Genomic DNA, 22,950 nt, shown 5'->3' on the forward strand with positions numbered 1-22,950 from the left:
CCTCTGAATGAAAGGGCTCGGCCTCCTTGTCTTTCTTTTTTGATCCTAGGGATCTGAAGCAAAGCTTGATTTTCAGATCTTAAAGTTCTTCCTGGTTGATAAAGTCGAAAGATTTCCGTCAGATACCTAGGACCAGTCCCGTACAAGCATTTGTGGATTGTACAACATATTTTAAATTGTACTCTCTGACACACAGGGAGCCAGTGCAGCCTACTCAGTAAGGGATATGAAGGGGATCTAGCAGGAACATTAAGGATCAACCTAGCGGCGGTGTTTTGAACAACCTGTTGCCTCTTCAGTTGTTCTACATTAGCAGATATTAGCAATCCATTGCAGTAGTCAAGCCTACTCATGACTAAAGTCTGCACTAATGTTCTCCGGTGATAATCTGCTAAATAAGGAAATACCCTTCTGAGTAAGCCAATGACTCTCATGCAGGTTCCTGTAACCTGTGTGGCATGGTCTTTTAGCACCAGTGATTGATCTAGCTTGACACCCAGATTTTTCACACTTTCCTTGGGGGAAGGAGCTGCACCCAGTTCTGGAGGCCACCACTCAGGAGACCAAAGGAGTGGGGCGTTTCCAAAGAGCATGACCTCCGTCTTGCCCACATTGCATTGTAGGCAATTGGAGGTCATCCATCCAGCTATTGCTCTCATTCCAGCAGCAAAGGAATTCCTTACTGCAGGGGTCATATTTTGGAAAGGGAACAGCAGCTGGGTGTCGTCAGCATAGGATATTGGTGTGAACCCATATTTTCTTGCCACAGTCGCCAGGGGGGCCACATACACATTAAATAATGTGGGGCTTAGGCACGAGCCCTGTGGCACCCCCTTGGTGAGCTCCCTAAAGGTGGAATAGTGGGAGCCCAAGCGAACATTTTGGGATCGGTTGGAAATAAAGCTTTTTAGCCATGATAGAACAGTTCCCCGCACTCCTATTCCCTCCAGACGACTGATCAAGATGTCATGAGACACCGTGTCGAAGGCGGCGGACAAATCTAATAGCACCAGAATCATAGAGCCTCCTCTATCCTGTGCCATTCGGATGGTATTGGTCACGGAGAGGAGAGCTGATTCTGTGCTATGATTTGGCCTGAACCCAGATTGAGAAGGGTCCAGACCGTCCGCCGCCTCGATGAATTTAGAGAGATAAGTATTAACGTGTCTCTCCGTCATCTTACTGATGAAAGGTAGGAGGGATATGGGACGCAGGTTATTGAGGTCTGACCATGGTAACGCGGTGTTTTTGCGTATTGGGTTCACAACAGCCCTTTTCCAGTTGTTAGAGATCCTTCCTTCTCTGAGCGAAAGATTGATTAGTGCTCTAAGGCTAGGGGCCAGGATGCTGCCCAATGGAGCAATCATTTTAGCTGGTATTAAATCAGTCGGTGATCCAGATTTAATTAGATTAAGAAGCGTATCTACTTCAGTAAGACTGATCTCTGGAATCGAAGTCAAAGTAGGTCTGCTTGTTCCATTATTGGTAGATTCGTATCTGGGACTATCTATCATATCTCTATTATATGGTGTTTTGGTGATTTTTTCATAGATTAGGTCTATCTTTTCCTCAAAAAACATCGAGATCTCGTCACACAAGTTTTGAATAAAATCATCTGGACTCTCACATGCTGTGGGTCTAACAAAGGATTGTAGAACTTTAAAAAGTTCCCTAGTGGAGTTTCCATCCTCTGTAATTTGCGAGTCAAGTTTATGCCTCCGAGCTTTTTTTATATTTTTAAGGTAGTTGGAGTGGGCTTCTAAATAAAGAGTTTTACTCATAGGAGTGTGAGTTTTTCTCCATTTTTTTCTCCAAGCTTCTACATTTTTGTTTTTCAGTTTTTAGGTCCTCTGTGTACCATATTTCTGTTTTTGTCTTAGCACGTTGTTTATGTAATTCTAATGGAGCAAGTTGATCGATGGTCTCTAATAGTGCTTTATTAAACTTGGCTAATCCTACTTCAATATTATCCTCATCAAAAAAGATAGGTTCTTTCTATATTTGCTGGAATGCTTCTGCAGTGATTTTGTGCCATTTCCTTTTCCAAATAGATGGGATAGGTTTTTGTGATCGTGAGTGTGAGCCAAGTAGTTGAAAAGATAATAAATAGTGATCCGACCAATGAATGAAAGTGGGTGGGCAACATATTATTTTAGGACAGTTGGTTAGAATTAAGTCCAATGTATGGCCGCCCATATGTGTTCGGCCATTATTCTGAATTTTGAGCCCTAAACTGGATAGATCACCAAGTAGGGATATGGTGTCGGGATTATTTAATACATCTACATGAATATTAAAATCTCCAAGGAGAATAAAATCTTCATTGACTCTGAAATGTGGGGCCAGTAGTTCCATAAGATTTAAAGAGAAGTCAAGACAAGAACCAGGGGGACGATATAATAATGCCCCTTTCCACCGTGATTTGGGGGAGGAGGAGAATCTGAAAATCATTATTTCCATCTGGTCATTGCTATATTGATCAAGTACTGAAACCTTTAAGTTATCTTTATAGACAACAGCCACACCACCTCCAGTTTTAATCAGGCGATCTAGATGTAAGATCTTATATCCAGCAGGAATCGCTAGCATGATTGTGGGGATGGTATGAGGTTTTAACCACGTTTCTGTGAAGAAACAAATATCTGGTAGATCAGAGTTAATAAGGTCCCACAGTTGTTGGTGATGTTTGGGTAGCGAACGTGTATTCAATAGAAAGCATTTAAGTCCTGGAGGTCCTTTCCTGTCAGCATAATTAGTATTGTCTGCCCTAACAAACCCAGGTAAGGGAGGGGTCCGAGCAACATGTTTCGTTACAGATATAGAGCCCCTATCAGCAGGGATATCTCTAATTAGGCAAGTGTTTGTAGCCTGGAACTGGCAATTAGCACAGGAGAAAGGGCCTTCAAAGTTAGGCCACGTATCTCGTAAGCATGTCTCGCCAGAAGTCGTGTTTAAGCTGAGAAGCGTTTCTCTGGAATAGCATACAGTGGGGCTAACCTGTGTATTCAGTGATCCAGAGACCCGCGCCATGTCCCTTGTCCCGGTCTGTCGCGGACGGGCGCAGACGGGCTTTTCTTCGGCGCTTCTTAGGCGCGCTCGAAGGCGCCCCCTGCGCGCAACCGCTGCGCGCTTATAGGAAGGGCGTTACTAAATAGCCCTGAGGGCGGAGACAGCTGGAGCGCTGACCTCCGCTCTAGCGGAAGTGTAAACAGTGGGAGTAGTTATGCCTGGTTCTTACCTGGCCGCCCTCCGCTCAACGGCAATAATTGCCGAGTCGGACCGGGGCGGACAGGCTTCACTATCGAGCCAGACAAAGCGGGGGAGAGTATTAGGAATTTAAGGCAATTGTAATAGCAAATGTGGTATTTTTAAAATCAATGCCACCGAATATTAAAATTTGACATTAATACACGATATAAACAGTTAAAATGCCTCGCGTATCGTTCTCTTTCCTAACTCCTCGCAGCCCTCGCAGTCAGGACAAGCAAGCAGTCAGTAGGCTTTACCTTTGTTGCAACAGCGGATCGGGGGACGCTGCCACCACCTCCCTACCGCAGCGGCTCCAAGTTCTGACCAATCTAAATAGCCCTGAGGGCGGAGACAGCTAGAGCGCTGACCTCCGCTCTAGCGGAAGTGCTGTCCAACCAATCAAATCCAAAACATGGAAAAGGGATTTGAAGAATCTTAACCCCTCCACCCTACCTCCCCACATCGGCAACCTCCTCCTTCCCCCTTCAGGTGCCTCAGATGTTCAATCACTGACTGACCACTACCTTGACTCTATGAATACAATAGTCAATGAAGTCGCCCCTCTGCAACTGAAGAGAGTCTCCACCAAAATTTCTAACCCCTGGTATGATGACAGTCTCAATGACGAAAGGCGTAATATGCGAATGGCAGAGCGCACCTGGAGATCGGACCCTTCAGCACTGCATCTCAAAAAGCTCAAGAACAAGAGAAATGCCTACTTTAGGAAAATAAAGCGCACAAAGTCGGACTTCTTCAGCCGCCAGTTGGACCAAGCGAAGAATAGGCCAAGAAAACTGTTCGAGCTAATCAAGACCCAAACAAAGGCACAACCCACACAATCAAATAGCACAACAAATGACACTCCACACTGTGAAGCCTTCTCTGCTTTCTTTAAACATAAGACTGACAACATAAGAAATGACCTCATAATGGATGTAAATCGATACTCCAACTACACCAGAATGGCTGACACTCAACCTAAAAACAAGGCATCCTGGCAGTACTTCGACACCTACTCGGAAGAAGCTATACACAAACTGCTCTGCACTTTGAAGCCCTCTAATCACCTCACAGACCCTCTACCTGCTAATGCGGTAAAAGACTTTATCCCCTTGCTCCTCCCTCTCTGGACCAAGATCATTAACAGCTCTTTGCAACAAGGACACATTCCAGACTCCCTTAAGGTGGGGCAAGTCACGCCTATACTCAAGAAACCTACAGCTGATCCGTCTGACCTAAACAATTATCGGCCCATCACCAATATCCCCACCCTGGCCAAACTGTTGGAGAAATGTGTCCAACTCCAACTAACAAAACACATTGATAAATTTGACCTCCTCCACCCTCATCAATCAGGTTTCAGAGCGAAACATAGCACGGAAACAGCTATGACACACATAATTGATGACGCCCTCCAAATTCTGGATCGTAATGAGTCCTGCCTCCTCATCCTTCTTGATCTCTCGTCAGCATTTGACACGGTCAAACATGAGAACTTGTTGGAGCTGCTAAGTACTAGGATGGGGCTATCGGGAACTGTTCTCAAATGGTTTTCGTCTTTCCTTCACAACCGGTCTCAGAGGTTCAAGATCGACAATGTACTATCTACACCGGTGCCTGCAGATCTTGGGGTTCCACAAGGATCCACCCTCTCTCCTACACTGTTCAACCTCGTTATGGAACCCCTCGCCACCTTGCTTCAAGCATCCAATGTTCAATTCCATATGTACGCTGATGACACACAACTCTACCTAAAGTTACAGTCCCCGGAAGATATCAAACAGCTGAATTCCACGCTTATTAACACCCAATCCTGGCTGGCCGATAATCACCTCAAACTAAATGCTCTAAAAACTGAGTTCCTACTCATCTCACCTCCAGCCAAAATCTCCACCACCCAAACCTGGCTCAACAACCTAACAGCACTCAATGTCCAACCTACCATCGTGGACTCGGCGAAATCCCTAGGCATCACACTCGACGCCAAGCTCGACATGCAGCAGCACGTCAGCAAAGCCACAAAAGCAGCTAATTTCCAAATTAACACGCTGAGGAAAATTAAACCCTTCCTCCCGGCCAAAGACTTCCAAACTGCTGTACAAGCTCTAGTCATCCCTCGAATAGACTACGGAATTGCGACCCTCAGCGGTCTCCCGCTATCCACAACAGCACCCTTAAGAGCCTCCCTGAACGCTGCCGCGAGACTCATTACTGGCTCTAGAAAGCACTCGCACATATCCCCAGACCTAAAGTCTCTAAAATGGCTGCCTTTTGAAGCCAGAATACAGCTAAAAATTGCAACTATGACACACGCGGCCGTGCACCACAAGGCACCCAACTACCTCGCTCAAAAGCTGTCTATATCAGGAGGTTCGAGATCCAATAGGAGTACTAAAAATCTACTCCTGAAACCTCGTAGATTTCGGAAAGCGAAAACTTACAAACGCTCCTTCTCAGGAATGGCACCCAGGATCTGGAATGCGCTCCCTCCTGAAACAAGGCTAATCACCTCCACTGCACTCTTCAAGAAAGAGGTGAAAACAATGCTTCTGGCCAAGATCTCCTGATCGCTACAGATGTTGGGTCAGAGACTCTGCATTGCTTGTACCGCTGCTCTGCCTATCCACTGGCACTATACTCGACTTGTTGGGGGCACTATTACGCTACTCTCTTACTACCGACCAAGATATGATACACGTTGGTTTACTGATCCACCTGTTCGCCATTGTAGTGGGATCAATGACCTGTGCTGCTCTATACTACTCCCTTACCTGATCATATATGGATTGGTTTTATGTTTGTTTTTTTTCATCCATGTTATTACCATGTTACTTACCATGTTATTACCTTGTTATTACCATGTTACCATGTTACTTACCTGATCATATATGGATTGGTTTTATGTTTGTTTTTATCATCCATGTTATTACCATGTCACTGACTATTATACTGTTCCCATTATCTCTGTTTACTCCTATTGCCCCTTCCCTGTCTTTGTGACGCTATATAAAACTTTGAATAAATAAATAAAATAAACAGTGGGAGTAGTTATGCCTGGTTCTTACCTGGCCGCCCTCCGCTCAACGGCAATAATTGCCGAGTCGGACCGGGGCGGACAGGCTTCACTATCGAGCCAGACAAAGCAGGGGAGAGTATTAGGAATTTAAGGCAATTGTAATAGCAAATGTGGTATTTTTAAAATCAATGCCACCGAATATTAAAATTTGACATTAATACACGATATAAACAGTTAAAATGCCTCACGTATCGTTCTCTTTCCTAACTCCTCGCAGCCCTCGCAGTCAGGACAAGCAAGCAGTCAGTAGGCTTTACCTTTGTTGCAACAGCGGATCGGGGGACGCTGCCACCACCTCCCTACCGCAGCGGCTCCAAGTTCTGACCAATCTAAATAGCCCTGAGGGCGGAGACAGCTAGAGCGCTGACCTCCGCTCTAGCGGAAGTGTAAACAGTGGGAGTAGTTATGCCTGGTTCTTACCTGGCCGCCCTCCGCTCAACGGCAATAATTGCCGAGTCGGACCGGGGCGGACAGGCTTCACTATCGAGCCAGACAAAGCGGGGGAGAGTATTAGGAATTTAAGGCAATTGTAATAGCAAATGTGGTATTTTTAAAATCAATGCCACCGAATATTAAAATTTGACATTAATACACGATATAAACAGTTAAAATGCCTCGCGCATCGTTCTCTTTCCTAACTCCTCGCAGCCCTCGCAGTCGAGACAAGCAAGCAGTCAGTAGGCTTTACCTTTGTTGCAACAGCGGATCGGGGGACGCTGCCACCACCTCCCTACCTGCAGTGCAAAACTCGCATAGTGCTGCACTAATGAATAACATAGTGCGCAAAAAATACAAAACAACGTTAGACATCTCTAATGAATTCTTTTGTCAGAATATAGCACCAGAGAGTAGATATTTGACCGCATTCTCAATAAATGGCGCTCAAAAAAACTTCTGTCGTTTACCCCAGGGGTTCAAGAACAGCCCAGGGTTATTTTCAGCGAGAGTAACAGAGTTACTACAAACCTATGATGACGAAGCATTATCTTATGTCGACGACATTTACCTAACAGATGACGACTTGGATACTCACTTGAAAAGAGTGAACACCATAATACTTGGCTTCGCAGCAGAGGGTTACAAATTCAACTTTAAAAAGTCTAGAATTGCCCATCTAACAGTCCTGTTTTAAGGATATGAATTATCAAGTGAAGGCAAAAGCCTAGCTGACAATTTCCTAGAGAAATGTGCTGTACTCCAAGCACCTAGAACACTAAAAAACCTACAATCAATTCTAGGCTTCCTAAACTTCGGAAGAACGTACATTGCAAATTACGCAGAAAGGGTCAAACCCCTTTATGATCTAATAAAACCAGATTTTAAAAGAATCAATTGGACTCAAAAACACACAGAAATTCTGAGATCCTTATAAACAGACATGTTAATTAATACAAAATTAGAAACACGTGATAACACACGCAATCTTGTGATTCGAGTCATCCCAGGAAGATGCGGATTCACATACCTGACCTCTAATGAGGGAGAAAAGGTACCAATTGCATACAAATCACACTTGTACACAGAAGCTAAAAAGAAGTTCAGTATTAAAGAAAACATTGTTCATGCAGTTCAAACGGCTATAGCAAGAGAAAAAGACAAAGCTGACGGTAGACGTATCACAGTCAGAACAGCAGAATCAGCCTTTGAGGCATTAACAACCCCATGTAATTTACTGACAACAGCATTGAATCCAGAATGGATACAATGGGTGAATTCTATTACAACGGACAAAGTAAAATACTACTTTGATCCAGAATTAAAGGAATTAAAATATCTAGAATATGAAATGACATACCCTATGCCAATCGACATTCTGCCCTTACGACAGTACGCCTGTATAATCTATACAGACAGCCATGCTCAACCACCAGGGTGGGGAGAACAAGCGTACAACCCCACATGTGAAATTACAAAAGAAGTGTGGCACGGAGGGAAACTGAGACCTCTGCTAATAAAAACACACTCAGTAGAAACTAATTCAGAAGAACAAACTGAAATAATAGCATTGAAAATGGCGCTAGATAATGCAGATCGCGAATTCCCGACACTTATAGTGTCAGATTCATATTACTGCGTCAAATCATATAACAACGATTTGCAGAAATGGATTCAAAACGGTTACAAAGATGACACAGGTGCAACAATAAAGCAAAAAGTGCTTTGGAAACAAATAGTTCTTTTGCAGAAAGAACTACCAAACACTCACGTGATACACTCACTGAGTCATCAGCGTGATGGCGTTCACCTTGCAGGGAATTCATTGGCTGAGAAAGCCACAACGGTAGCAACTGAATCGGCTTCCGTAGTTAGAAAAAAGCGTGCAGTAAAATACATTGACGGTGAAACAGTGCTGGCGGTGAAAACGTCATCAAAAGGCGACTGCTCAGCGCTACCGATCAACTATCCACTCAATTATACATACATAATCGATGCAAACTCCGTCCCTTTTGCTTGAATCCCTGGAGTGGGGGAAAGAGTAATTCCAAATACGGACAAGAGAGGCTTGTTAATAGCAGACGCACATATGGGTGAGGGTCTCAGACACCTCAAACTAAAAGATTCACTGGAAGAATTACAATCAGTGTACTGGTGGCCAGGCATGAGCCTGCATCATCACATCTTTGTAAAGAACTGCCCAGACTGCAATAGAGATCGCAGTGGCGAGAGAAACGGTACATTACCATGTCGTTTCACTCCAGAATGGATCAACAATAAAAAATAATGCGTCCAATTAACATATAAAGACTAGTTTACACTTGTAATGTAGACCCCAGCACTCGGCTGACGCCTGGATTGTTATAAAAGATTTGCGAGTCTATAATGGCATATACGCTAGAAGCATGCTACGTTTGGCTAATGTTTTTCCTCTTGCCCTAAAAGCTTATTGAAAAACATGGCCAAGTGAGCATAGCATAGCGGGACTCTTCTCACTTCCTACCTGAGGGATACGGGATGGTGTAAAGAAAAAACCAAAGGCATAGAGCAATCTATAACAGCGAAGGTATTAGGTTCGGGAGCTGGGTGGGTCAAACATCTAATAAGTGTCCAACGTAGTCTAAACAACCTGCCAAGAAATTCTCTGAGGGGATTCAGTCCGTACGAATTATTGTTTGGGACTAGCATGATGATCTTAGATCTTGACAGTCAGACTTCAGTGGTTAAAGAAAAAAACTTTGATATCAAAGATCGTTTGGCTATTTTACAGGACTTAAACGAAACAAGGAAAGACCGGAGCAACATAAAGTTGAAACAACAGCCAACAACCACTGAAGAAAAACCACCTGTCCCAGCAAGACCTGTCTGGATTCCAAAAGTCGGGGATCTAGTCAGAGAAAAGATCGCGGTAAAGAAGGAATTTGGGCCTTCTTACAGAAAAGCAGTTCCTGTCTTGTCTGTCAACGGGACGAGATCAGTAGTACTACCGCCTCTTGCTGGTAAAAAGGAGAACAGAGTTGTATCCATCGACCTGGTAAAACCACAATCATGTGGCCGATAACAAACAGTAGGCCAAGTGGACTCCCGATAAGTAGTAGAACACCAAGGTTTGCTACAAATACAGAGGTACAAACTAAAAGGCTAATCACATTCGAAATGCCTACAGAACTTCAAGAAGGACTATGCAACAAAGCAATGGAACTTGAACCTCTTAAAACCCAAATTAAAACTTTTCATCAAGAAACCACAACCTATGATGATGTAACTACAGACTTTGCTAATGAAACAAAGCAAAATCCAAAAGCAATTGGAACAATTGACAGAACAGCATCCGGCTACTTCATCAACTTCGATGATTCATCTGAAGACCTGAGTGAAGCAAAGAAACAGCCATCAACAAAAACTTTTAAAGACAAAGCTAAGGAACTTTTTCAACAGCTGAAAGAAACCTATCTGATTTCTCCATGGATTGAATTTTGGGTGGCCTTAGGTACATTTATCCTCATACTTTGGCTCATCATGGTACTATGGTTGGGACATTTAATTGAGGGAAAATATGCTAAAATGGACACAGCAAGTCAGAAAATCAACTTGGTCCTCAAACCACACACATCTTCACACGTCGAGAAAAGAGAACTTTCTTCAGTCAACTTCACAGCCAATCCTATACCCGGTGGGGTAGCATGGGAATATACTGATTATGAAATCTATGGTCCGGTTGAAATTCTGAAGTATCCACATCAAATTAAGATCTCATTGAGTGACTTTGAAAAACCAAGCTCATTTGCAGATGATTGGGACTTTGAAAGTATTAATGATATGATGTCTGACCTAGTGATGTCTGCTAAATTTACAAAACATGATTATTTGCAAGGTTCGTCTAATTATGATAAGATGTTCTGCTATAATCACTTTGGTAACCATTATCTGCATAAATCTGCACAACCTAGAAATGTTTTAAATTATAATCAATGGGAACACTGTGCAACCCCTCCAAAAGGAAGCTCAAGAACTTTTTATGACAAATATTCATATTTTTCAGGGTTCAACACAAGTAATGCAGAAACATTTTATTTCAAATTGTCAAACAGGACAGGTACGAAGACCATGCTTACAAATACTAAATTGATATATTCAGACTCATTTTTTGAACAAATGAATACATTTGGTTTTGATTACTGGGACAAAAATGTTAAAGTAAAAAGTGTTTGGGGTACAAAAGAATGGCAAGTACAAGGTATTGAATCATTGTTTAGAGCCTGCATGATCCCAGAACAAATTATATTTTTGAATGACACTATTCAACAAACTACCTGTCTTGGGCTAGCCAAAATCAAAGATTTAAACAAACCGTCTATTCCAAAGCCAACAATGAACAGTAATAGCTCTATAGATGAGGAGATAGACGTAAACCATGTATTAAGCCAAAACAGAACACATCCTGATTGGAAACAATGGTTGATCTGGCCCACAGATACTAATAACTGTCAAGACAGATTCCTGAACAAAATACAGGGGTTCACATTGACCAGGCCAGACCCTAGATATTCCCAAAGACAACACCCAGGGATAATTACCACATACAGTGTGGGCAAGCTCTGCCTTCAATGGCTACAAACATCCACGCTGGCAGAAATTAAGCAACACCTAACTTTACTTACTGATGGTGCTGACTTGCGTGATTTCATTATGGGACCGCGCAAACAGCGTCAAAAACGCTTCATAGCAGCCTCTATATATGCAGCTTATAACGAAGCCTGGAAATTAACTCAAATTGAGACAGCAGAGAGAATACGGGAAATTGACCGTATCAATTTGGAAAAATCACTTTCTGTGGTGGACAATGGGTTAATGACTGTCCTCCAGAATTTTTTCATTGGACAGCATTGTGTCTTCAGCAATCGACATAATATCGCAAGACTTACTGTTGTTACAACACGGTCAGTCCCAATTGTGTTCTATTATACAGCTTGGCTGGACGTTACAAAGTCTGCGTTCAGGCTATGTGCCTTGGCGTTTAATCAACACAACGTCACTATTTAATATCTTTAACCTTACTGATAAACAAATCAGTATGGCACAGAAGGGTGCTGATTATACAATCCTGAGCATTGAGAAACTCGAGAGATTACCATTGACAATGTCAGAACGACCTGTCATTGAATGGATAATACATGGGATAATTAATATTCCAATATCTACTTTCAGGTTTCAATACTGCCAAAAATATATACAGGCTGGCATGTACGAAAAATTGGGAAAAGGGTACATTAAGTCAACATGGAACTTGCCCTATTCACATGCATGTGTCAGTAATAAAGGCCAGAAAGTGTTTCTTAGTGGCAATAATTGTGCGATGTCACTAAGCGGTACACTTCTGTGTAATGGTATTAGTTTACATGGAGCCTGTGAAGGGTCTTCAAATAACCTTTCATGTTACCAGCTAGGCACACCTGCAACACAAATAGAACCATTCTTTAGGAGACTATCGAACGGGAGTTACATTCGAATAGTAGACCGCAGATGTTGTAGTTTGCTGCCCGGAATACCTTATCTCATAACTACGACTGCGAAGGTCATGTGCTGTGAACGGGTATTGTTCCCCAGCGCTTCACCAGACAGGGAGGCAAGGTTATGGCCCAAATTGAAAATTGCTTCTATTCGAATAGATACTTTGAGCAGAATGAAGAAAGTGCTCCTTCAGACGCCGACCAGGCTCACATCATCAAAAGAAACGTATGATCTCCAAGTTGCAAGGACAACGGCAGAGATTCATTCATTGTTATCAACTAATTCCCCGATACATTTCGCAGAAATCCTGAACGAAATCTTAAATATTTCTGATACCAGTGGAGTCTCAAAATGTATTTAAGACAGTGTTTTCGGGGGCTTTAACACCATTCAAAGCCATTCTGGGTATTTTTCCAGACTTCGTCCACTCCATCTTTGGCGGACTTCCTCTCCTTTTGGGACTAGTGGCAGGAATCCTATTTTTGATCCTGTTATTTCGCTATGGCAAACCGTGTCACAGACAAAAAACCTGCGACAAGGGAAGAAACAATCCTAGCCATTGGATACCGGGACCAGATATCTAAAATACTGGGACTATCCCGGCTTAGACCTAAACATGACTTGGTTTCTTTCATTTCGACCAATGTGGCAACGATGTGTTTTACCTGTATTAAGGTGCATGCTGTGCGGAGAAGAATGCGTGTTGGACACCTGTCTGACACTACAATCGGATATGCCAATGGACGCAGAAACCTTGTTGGGTCCGGTAACGGCTCATGCATTGTGCTGTCCCCAGCGGCTACCAATCCTGATGACGGCATTCGTGGAGACTTCACCACTACGATTGAGGGGTAGTGAAGTTCAAGATGAAAGCAGCATCGATCAGGTACGACCTTCTGTCAGCAATGCTAATCAAAACATGAGTGAAGGCAATCATGCTCATGAATGCATGGTGTCATCCTTTTCCGAGTTAGTGGAACTTTCACAGGAAGCTGTTGACAGCTTTTTCGACAGTCTAAATGATATGATGTTCTCACCAGAGCAGAAATAATGACTTTTGAGCAAGCTAGCACACAGCGTTCCCAACACCCTGAATTTGGCCTTCAACTTTGATACCAAAGTATCATGAACAAATTTTCTCCAGTTTATGGACAGCTGAACACAATTTTTTTCAATGCCCCCAAAGTATTTTTGCAATTTTTCGGGACACTTATCTTCAGCTTAAAGTTGAAACTATTCTTAGAGAACTAAATTTCTATTTTTAGGAACTTTAGAGACGTTAGCTGCCCTCTGGCATGTTCATAAATATTTTATTTTGTGATGAAATGGACTCGCACCTTTTCTTCTGTATTAAGAGCCATTTCATGTGTTATTTTCATATTTTATTAATAATGATGTATGAATATGCGTTAGTGATTTAGCATTATTATACTGCTTGAGTGCATATGATGCATATAATTATCTTTTCGTATATTTCATGGTTTCAAAATGCATATGAATGTATTTTGCGGGTGGTACGGTATACACGTGCACTACTAGTATATTTACTATGCCTAGATTTGTAATTATGGACATAGTCTGCGTGGAGTGGGTGTGATGTATTCCTATAGGTTCTGTATCGATTCCCCTATTCCTGACCCTGGTTTGGTTAATAATTCACTAGCAGCCATCCCACGGTGCAAAAACCGTTATCTGATTGAGCCACACCACGGCACAGAAACGTGTTATCTGATAAGGTCATAACGCATGCCATCTAATTAGGCAAGCACTATTCCTCCAGCCCCTGATAAGGCATACGGAGTTCTCAAAACAAATCAAACTTATGACAACCTGGGAAAATCCCGACAGCCATTGTTTTGATTTTACTGAGAACTTCAGTAAAAGAATGTGCTAACGACCAGTTCGTATGACATCCTTATTGACGTATATATGTCCATCCTTACGTCAATCTCGGAACCTTACAGGTATAAATATTACCGACATTGCCTTAAGCAAACACATGCGGTGGTGACGAGATCGGAGCAGCGAGACTTGCCGAAGAGCACAGCACAGAGCGAAGCCCACTGGCGCTGCCCCGCCTTCCTGACGCGCTGAGAAGGAGACGCTGCTTTTCTCCTGCCGAGAAATCCAGCTCCGGCGCTTCCAAGCAGCCCTTGCAGGCAGCTGGAATATCAAGACCAAAGACGAGAGATACCAGCCCTCAACCATTCTAGATCTCAGGTACAGAACTGAACAACCCCTTGCAGAGAATTCTTGAGTCAGTCACTTGGCAAAACAAACTTAACTTAAACTGCTACTTATCTACTCCCGCCCACGTATTAGGCTTAGGTCAGGTACACCGGGGTAGGCGTAGTTAGAAGCACCAGTTGAGTACGATTAGTCAAATGTATATATGTATGTATCTATTTTATCCATTTTAAATATCTTATGGCTTAGAAACCATATCAATGTTTTTACAGTATTATTTCATAATTCTGCTTTTATTGTATGCACTTTACTTAACCATAAGTATTGCAATAATATCGATTCATTTCTCTTGTACGAGAAAAGAGACTGATCAATAAATAACATCTTTTATTGAACACGCCCGTCTCTTCCTTTTCTCTACAATCTGGTGAGACTAAGAATGCACGTACTGACTGAGTAAAATAAGTTGTCTTTTGTTTTCACACGACTCTAGAGATACACTCTTGATTAGGGGAGAGTAAAGTTGTCATGTTCTATGGTTGTCAGAAACTAAATCCCTTCTTGTCTATCCAGGGAGGTTAAAATCCTCTCTGCCTATTCGAGAAAGTTTCTAGTGAACTCTGAGCTAGCTGGCAAACCCAAAACTTTAAGTCTAATATCGTCAGTAGAAGACCTAGTTAACCTCGGCCCTAGGTCTATACTATTGAAGGTATTATTCCAATGCGCAGAGCCTATTGGGATAATAGGAACTACACTACACTGGGCTCTCATATATATATATATATATATAAAAAAAACTTTTGCTAAACGCAGAATAATTTTTTGGTCTCATAAAACACACATTGTCATAATAGTCCCTAGCTCTTAAAGGGACTACATTGTGTGTGGGTGGCAGAATGTGGTCACTCACGTTGAAATTAGCCCATGGCCATGGACAAGGGTTCAAGTGACCCATTGCCACATGTAGTGTGCTGTAGTGGATTGAACAAAAATGTGGTTGATACAATACAGACCAACAGATAAAGAGGGCTGGGTGGAAGCCTCTATAACACCGATTCTAAATCCTTTGCCTTCTGTGGACTCTCTCTTCATCATAACTGGATTCTGGGGACCCCTACCTAATTATTGAAATCTGGGTCCCCCGGGTAATCATTACTGGAATCAGGGGATCCTAGCCTAAGCAATTCAAATGATTTTAACTGCAAAATAATACAAACAAATATGAAAACAATTATTCATCAAATAAATATACAAATGATGAAATATTTTATTTAACAAATATTTAAAAATATATATTTTAAGGAGAAAGTCAGAGCTTTTCTCAAATCAAAGGAGGCCAGCTATCGTCCATACTGTATTCTGTAAGATGCACATGCACTGCTCCCACAAACCAACCTAATTTATAGCCTCTAATTTCACATTTCTTCATGTTAACATAAAGTTGTATATGTCCTATTTTGAGTTTGCTTCTTTATTTGTATACACTTTATAAGTCTGTTAATATGATGTAATTCTCTAAGCAGCTATGTCCCCCTCAGTAGGTGTCACAGATCCTATGAGTCTCCATACCACAGGATAAGAAACACTGCCCTATAAGGAAGTATATTACATATATAATTCTACTAAAATCAAAAGGTCTTACTTAAGCTGACCCTAAAAAAAGGTGAAGGATATAAAGTCTGACAAAGGTCTTAAATCCTAACGCTATATGTCATCGGAATGTTTGGAGAATGTTTTTCCTCTACCTCATCTCTATTCTGTAGCACCAAGAGACCTTTTTACTGTTGATGGTGAATGTCTGCAATCTATAAAACACCACAGAGATTGATCTGAAGTAATATGGGATGCAGGAATAAATACAAATCTCACCATGGTGCGTACCTGTACTTAATCTGATGCGCTGCAGCATGCCCATGAAATACACAGACCTTTTACTTTAGCAAACTGGGGGAGAAAACAATTAAGTACTCTTTAGACACCTGGTCTCCAGGCACTGCTCAGCCAAAATAGCCACCCACTCTGAAGCTGAAATCTATCACATAGTACTTCTATAAGGCATCTGGACTCACCCACAAGTTTTTCTGATGATTACAATACAAGTAAAATAGCAAAACCACTAGCACCTACTTGTTACCTGCATGAGCATGGTTATCTACTGCGCTAAGATGTCCTTGCCACTAAAGCACCCCATAATAAAAATGACAACCCTAATTGAAATACGAGTATTTTTTTTTGAGTCCTCATTTCACCATTGGCATGTGCAAATGAACACTTAAAACCCACATTTCAATCTGGGCGACCAGGGCTGAAGTTCTTGCTTTTACCTGGAGCCGGCCCGGCCTGCCCCCTTGTTCAGGGCGTGGTGTAATAATAGGACCCTTTGGGGCTTTAGACCAGCCTCATTTCCCTTCCCCATTCTATCAGAGGTTCCCAAACATTGCTATTTACATTGTGTGCCATACCAGATTCCAACCGGGCAATTCTCAGCGCAGCTCTAAGCCAATTTTCATACAAGGGGGGGATCAGCATCCTTCCATACCTTACAGATCTCTCTACGGGCAATAAGGATAAGGTTAAAAAATAGAGCCACCTGTGTCTCCCTTAACCGAGAAATAAGATCAGTGTCCAACCCGAAAAAAATTCCAACTGTGTTCAGACTAAGTTTGACCCTATAGATACTCTCCATTGCCTTCTCCACATTAGCCCAAAAGGGACCTAGGCTGGGGCAGTCATAAAAGACATGGTTATCATCTGCCTCTACCAAACCGCATCTAGGGCAGCAAGGGGGCGTCTTACAAACTTTGCAACGTTTTTCGGTGTATTGTATAGCCTATTCAAAGCGAAAAAATTATTTTTCTTAAGAGAGGCAGACTTGACATACAGGTCTTACTGTGGTTGTTTGGCCCACATAAGAGTGGATGAAGAGCTTCAACATTGATTTACAAAGTTGAGAAACAGATGTGCAGAGAGGGAGGGTACAAAATAAGACCAGGGAAATTATTATTACAAATTCAGAATTAAGGGCGATATCAAGAATCATAGTTGGTTCTGTGAGCAATTATCACTAAGGACATTTAGTATTATGAAGAGTCTCAACTAGGGTTCAATTAGGGTTTGAAACATCTTTTTGATGATGTCTTTCAGCTGCACTTCAAAACAAAAACATGTTTAACTTGGACTTTACATACTCCTAAAAATCAAGGCACACCTATCTTAATTAGAACAGTTATATGATTCAGAGAATAGTATCGTACTCATGAAGTGGCACACATAAGAACACATGGCCTCCAAGATGTGAAAATGATTGAGTTTCCGTAAAAGCAAACTTCTTTTTCCCCTCCCATCCAAACATAAGAAATATTTTCCAAGTTTTGGCAGAGATCCTCATGGTGACGTATGAACTGGAACCGATATATCCTCTAAACCACTGCTACCGGACACTATAGCTACTCTGGTGCAAACAAAGATCTTCATGTTCCACTTAGTATACTGGATTCCGGTCAGAGTGGCCAAGGGTAAATTATTTGACTCGAACCCCTGTGGGAACTGTAATAAAGCCCCAGGGGACTTCAAATATGAATTCTTCAGTTGTAACTTGGATGAAATATATAGGGAAAAAAGTGGCAGAAAATGTATATAGCATATTTAAACTACCTTTGTACTCGATTTTCTCGCAGAGATACTAGGCCCCCTCGTGTCCACAAATCCCCTGGCACTCAACCAATCAGAGTACGCACTTAAAGAACTTCTCTTAACAATGGCTGTCAAACATATCCCCATGGAATGGAAATCTGCTCAACATGTTTCCTTTCAGACCTGGTTGGCACAGTTATCTGTATGTAGCACACATAACTCCCAACTCTCACATGCCTGCACTAGATTGTCCCCTAACATATGGTTTCCACTTGACCAATTCAATGAAGGCTAGCCCTAGCTTTAGTAAGCCCATTACACCAGTATCCACCTTATATCCACAATAGATCATTAGACTAGTCCTTGCAAAGTGCGGTCTGCTTGACAAACACCCCAGCCCATCCTTCCCTTAATGACCGCCCGCTCTACTTCTCTACTCTTTTATACTCCTCAATGCTTTCCTAGTATCTTCTTTTTTAGTTTTCGGGAATACTATTTTAGGTATATATGACCTTCTTTGATCTTAAAACTTACGTCATCTGTTATTGCTCCTACCCATTAAACATCAAATGCTTCCCATCTGTGCTTTATTTTCTTGAGCATGACTTGCTGATATGCATCATTTTACTTATGAAAATGTTTGTCCATTTCCATTATGCAAGGTTTTCCTAAGAGGAGGAAAACCTTTCCATCTATTAGTGTGCTCTGGCAGACAGTAATCACTAAACATTTCACAGAAGTGAAATCTAGTTTAAAGGTCCTTCTTACAAAAAGATCTTACCCAACAAAACTATGATCTGAAGGACTACTGATTAGATGACCTGTGATGCAATTAACTGAATCCCGTTCATAACCAGTGGCAGTACTGCTGTAATTAAAATGTGATTTAAATCCCCAAACACTTCAGTTCATAATATTAAAAACGTTTAGAACAGTAAACATTAACTACATCAGCATTATTTAAAATAGGCATTAAGCAGAACGTGCGTGCAATGATCCCTCAACATAATCCTATTAGCACTGACAGTGTAGAAATTAAAAAACTAACCTGCTCTCGGTGAATGACTTGACAAATGCATGGCTTGCAGAAAATATGGGCACAGTGTGTAATTACAGGAAAGTTTACAGAATCCAAGCAAATTGCACACTCTTCATCTGAACCAGAGCTCAGAACAAACTTCATCTTAGTCATCAACCTCTCACGTAGCTCTTCTGGAGTGGAGTCACCTGTTTGATTTTAGAGAAAAAAAAACACAGAGATAAATAATTTACATTTGTTTATTCTTTTGATTAGCAATTTCACCATATTTCTCAAGAAACGGAGGTGCAATAATGCAGCCAGTGGCAGATCTGTTAGAGAATCACTCTTGGAAGTGGTAACTACAAAGAAACATTGTTTTAAGGTCTCGCCTAGGCAGCGCTTGCATTATCTCTTCGAGACATGCTGTATTCAGGTATGGAATTGAAGCTCCGCCCACTCTCCACCCATCTTTAAAATTGGCTGTTGTCAGTGTCCTTTGTAAATGGTAGCTTTTGATTTGTTAATAGACTTATTAGTCCCTCCTTAGTATCTCCCTATCTTCTGTTGTTACCGCCCAGATGAACTGGCCCCTTTACATGTGTTGTTACTTTGTATGCTTTATTTACAGTCTGTCTGCACTATTTTTTACATGCCTTTTGCCTGTCTGCAGCTGCAGGCAGGATATCTCTCCCGAAAAGTTTAGTTTTTTTGGCAGCGAAGCGGGCTTTTCGCCTTTGTCTCCAACGAAAGGCACGGCTCGCCAAACTCTATTTTTGCAATATTTAATGTTTTTAATAAGTAGCGTGGCATGCTGCGCTGCTTACTAAAAGCATAAAACATTGACAAAAAAAAGAGTCTTGCGAGCCGCGCCTTTATTTCATTCGGCGACGCTCGACAAACTATGCAACATGAAGGTTTCTCCCAATATCAGCAGTGCACAGAACACAGCACTGCACAGAAAACAACACTCGCAAAATGGCAGAGAAAAGGTATTTTTTAATTTCTTTTTTTTGTGCTTATTTTCTCTCCTCGTCCGACTCCGGCCGCCTGCTCCTACTCTCTGTTTCCCTCGCACCCCTTTCTCCCTCCCACAGCTCCTCTTCTCCCACTCAGCACACAGCCTCGTTTTGATACATTTTAACATGCCTCAGGCTGTAAGCACACTGTTACACACTCTGTTTGTGCTTCGCCTACTATAAAATCATTATTTTACTATTTAATGGAACTTAAGCTCTTACTGCACCTTAACATACTTATATGCTTCCACAAATGTTAAGCATTTAAGGGAACAGCTAAGGACTTCCCCAAATATTTGTCGTGATTTTCGATTACTCCAGGGATGTAATTGCAATGCAATAGGTCTCGCATTTAAGAGAGTTGAGCTATTGGCATTTAGGTGTTGTTTTTAAAACAGATAAATAAACGCATTGTCATTTACAATGCCAATAGCACAAACTCTCGTAAATGCAAGACCTATTGCATGGCAAATGCTTTTTTAAGTCTGGCACTGCTTCTAACCTTTTGGCTTTGTCTAAATCCAATACTAGTTATATTTTGTGATAGTTTTTGCAAAATGCTGTTGGGTAAACTGCCAGGTCCTGCTGGAAATTTTAAAAAAATGGCTAAAATGAAAAAAAAATGTGGTTTCAAAAAGTACACATTGTCTTAGTAGTCATTGGCATTTAAGGGAATTACTTTGTGTGTGGATGTAGGGTGTGTGGACGTAGGTCGTGTGAAAGGTCAGAATGAAATCGCACATAGTAAAGTTAGAGGGTAGCTGAAGTGGGCACACCCACCACCCCAAGTTGAAGGGGCAGAAGAAAAATATGAGTGGCAAAATAACGGACCACAAGAAGGCTGACTGGCAACCCCAATAACTAAACTATGTGCATCATTTTGGTAAAATCAAAAGGTCCTGTCCAATGCCAGATCTTAAAAAGTCTAACCGAGGGTCTTATACTGACTATTTCTTCACTCTACAAAGGCAAAGAAAAAAGCAAGGCCATAAACAAAAACTAAAAACTCTTTGACAAAGATAATGCTTCAGTATAAGCATGGAAGTTAGAGGAGGACACAAACGATGGGATGATGACTTAAACACAAATGCAAAGAAAAAAGTAGTTACAACTAAAGCCTAAAACATTTTAATTAAGAGAATACTTACTTATTAGCAAGGAAGTCAGAGGGTGAGAAAATATATGTGGAATGATAAAGTATCCACTAAAAAATAATCCTCACACATAATTAACTTCTGCTAGAGATTACTACTTCTGCCAGATTCCCCTTCTTTTTAACTCTAAAGCAAGGTATCTTAGAAAGCTGCTCAATCCTCTCTCTTTGCTTCAGAGTTCAGACAACAGTGTCTGGTTAACTAGGAAGCAACAACCAGGAAACACTGAGAGAAGCCTGAGATAGGTATACCCACTCATAGTAAAAATGCTGCTCCCCTTCTTCTCATCAAATGTGCTAATAGACTTTGATGCTGCTTTTTGAGCCTGCTCATAACAGACCTTGAAACAGACCACTTGCTTCTGGATATTTTCTTCCTGACGCGTCTTAATCTTACTTAATGATGAAAAACAAGACATGATGTTGTTCCGCTTATCTAAATCCCTTGTTTTTATCAGCTCAGGACCTTCCTTGTGTAAAAACCTACACAAAAACCTCTTCATTGGAAAAAAGGAGTGGAGGACAGAAAGCATACAATGATTTTCAGTACCGGGTTTAGCATGAAATCACATTTAGAAGAAAGGAAAATGCTACTTACCAGTATGCATCTGTTCTTGGCATGTAGGGCTGCTGACATTCATATCTTAGCATAGTGTTGGGTCCGGATGATTGCACCTTGTTGTCCTGGAAGAGTCTTCGAAATATCATGCGATAGGTGACTCCTCCCCTGGACTACAGTGCGCATGGGCATCTTCTCCATCCTTAGATTGTTTTTCGCCATTGTGGCAAAGATGGAGTATAGTAAAGTAAGAGATAGCCATGCAAAAGAGAATCCTGCAGCTGCGACAGGCACCGGGGAGGAGGGTGGGCGATATGAATGTCAGCAGCCCTACATGCCAAGAACAGATGCATACTGGTAAGTAGCATTTTCCGTTCGAGGCATGTGGGCTGCTGAATTCATATTTTAGCATAGACTGTATAGCAGTATCTCCTCTAGCGGTGGTCACCTGTACCAGCTGCAGCAGTTTGAAAAAGAGTTTTAAGGACAGCCTGGCCTACAGCAGCTTGCTGCTTTGTTTGCACGTCTACACAATAGTGTTTAGTGAAAGTGTGTATGGTAGACCATGTAGCTGCCCTACATATGTCTTCAAGAGGAATATTCCCTAGGAAAGCAATGGATGCCCCAATTTTATGCGTAGTGTGTGCTTTTGGGGGAACTGTTAGAGTGCGTTTAGTTTATTGATAGCATATTTGAATGCATTTAACTGTCCATCTGGCTATTCCTGATTTTGAGATGGGATTACCTTTATGTTGTGGGGAAAAAGCAACTAACAGTTGCTTTGTTTTCCTAAATGATTTAGTCCTGTCAACATAATATAGCAGAGCTCTCCTTACATCTAGTGTGTGTAGGGCTCTTTCAGCCACTGACTGTGGATTTCGGAAGAAAACTGGCAATTCTATGGATTGATTGATATGGAACCTGGATATGACTTCTGGCATGAACTTAGGGTTAGTCCGAAGTACTACCTTATTTGCATGTATTTGCATGAAAGGTTCTTGAATGGTTAGTGCCTGTAACTCACTCACTCTTCTGAAGGAGGTAATGGCAAGCAAAAATGCCACCTTCCATGTTAGAAATTGTAATTCACATGAATGGAGTGGTTCGAAA

General features: G+C 41.7%; 1 protein-coding gene across 2 annotated transcripts in view; it reads right to left on the minus strand.

Annotated features, from left to right (window-relative positions):
• HLTF (helicase like transcription factor) overlaps positions 1–22,950 on the minus strand; it is a 498,779-nt gene that overhangs the window by 167,536 nt on the left and 308,293 nt on the right. For both annotated transcript variants that reach the window (XM_078667983.1, XM_078667984.1), the window contains one exon: positions 19,140–19,318. In XM_078667983.1, the coding sequence (XP_078524109.1) occupies positions 19,140–19,318 (179 nt within the window). The remainder of the gene's footprint in view (positions 1–19,139; positions 19,319–22,950) is intronic.

The sequence above is a fragment of the Lissotriton helveticus genome, chromosome 11 (genome assembly GCF_964261635.1).
Source record: "Lissotriton helveticus chromosome 11, aLisHel1.1, whole genome shotgun sequence".
Lineage (NCBI taxonomy): Eukaryota > Metazoa > Chordata > Amphibia > Caudata > Salamandridae > Lissotriton > Lissotriton helveticus.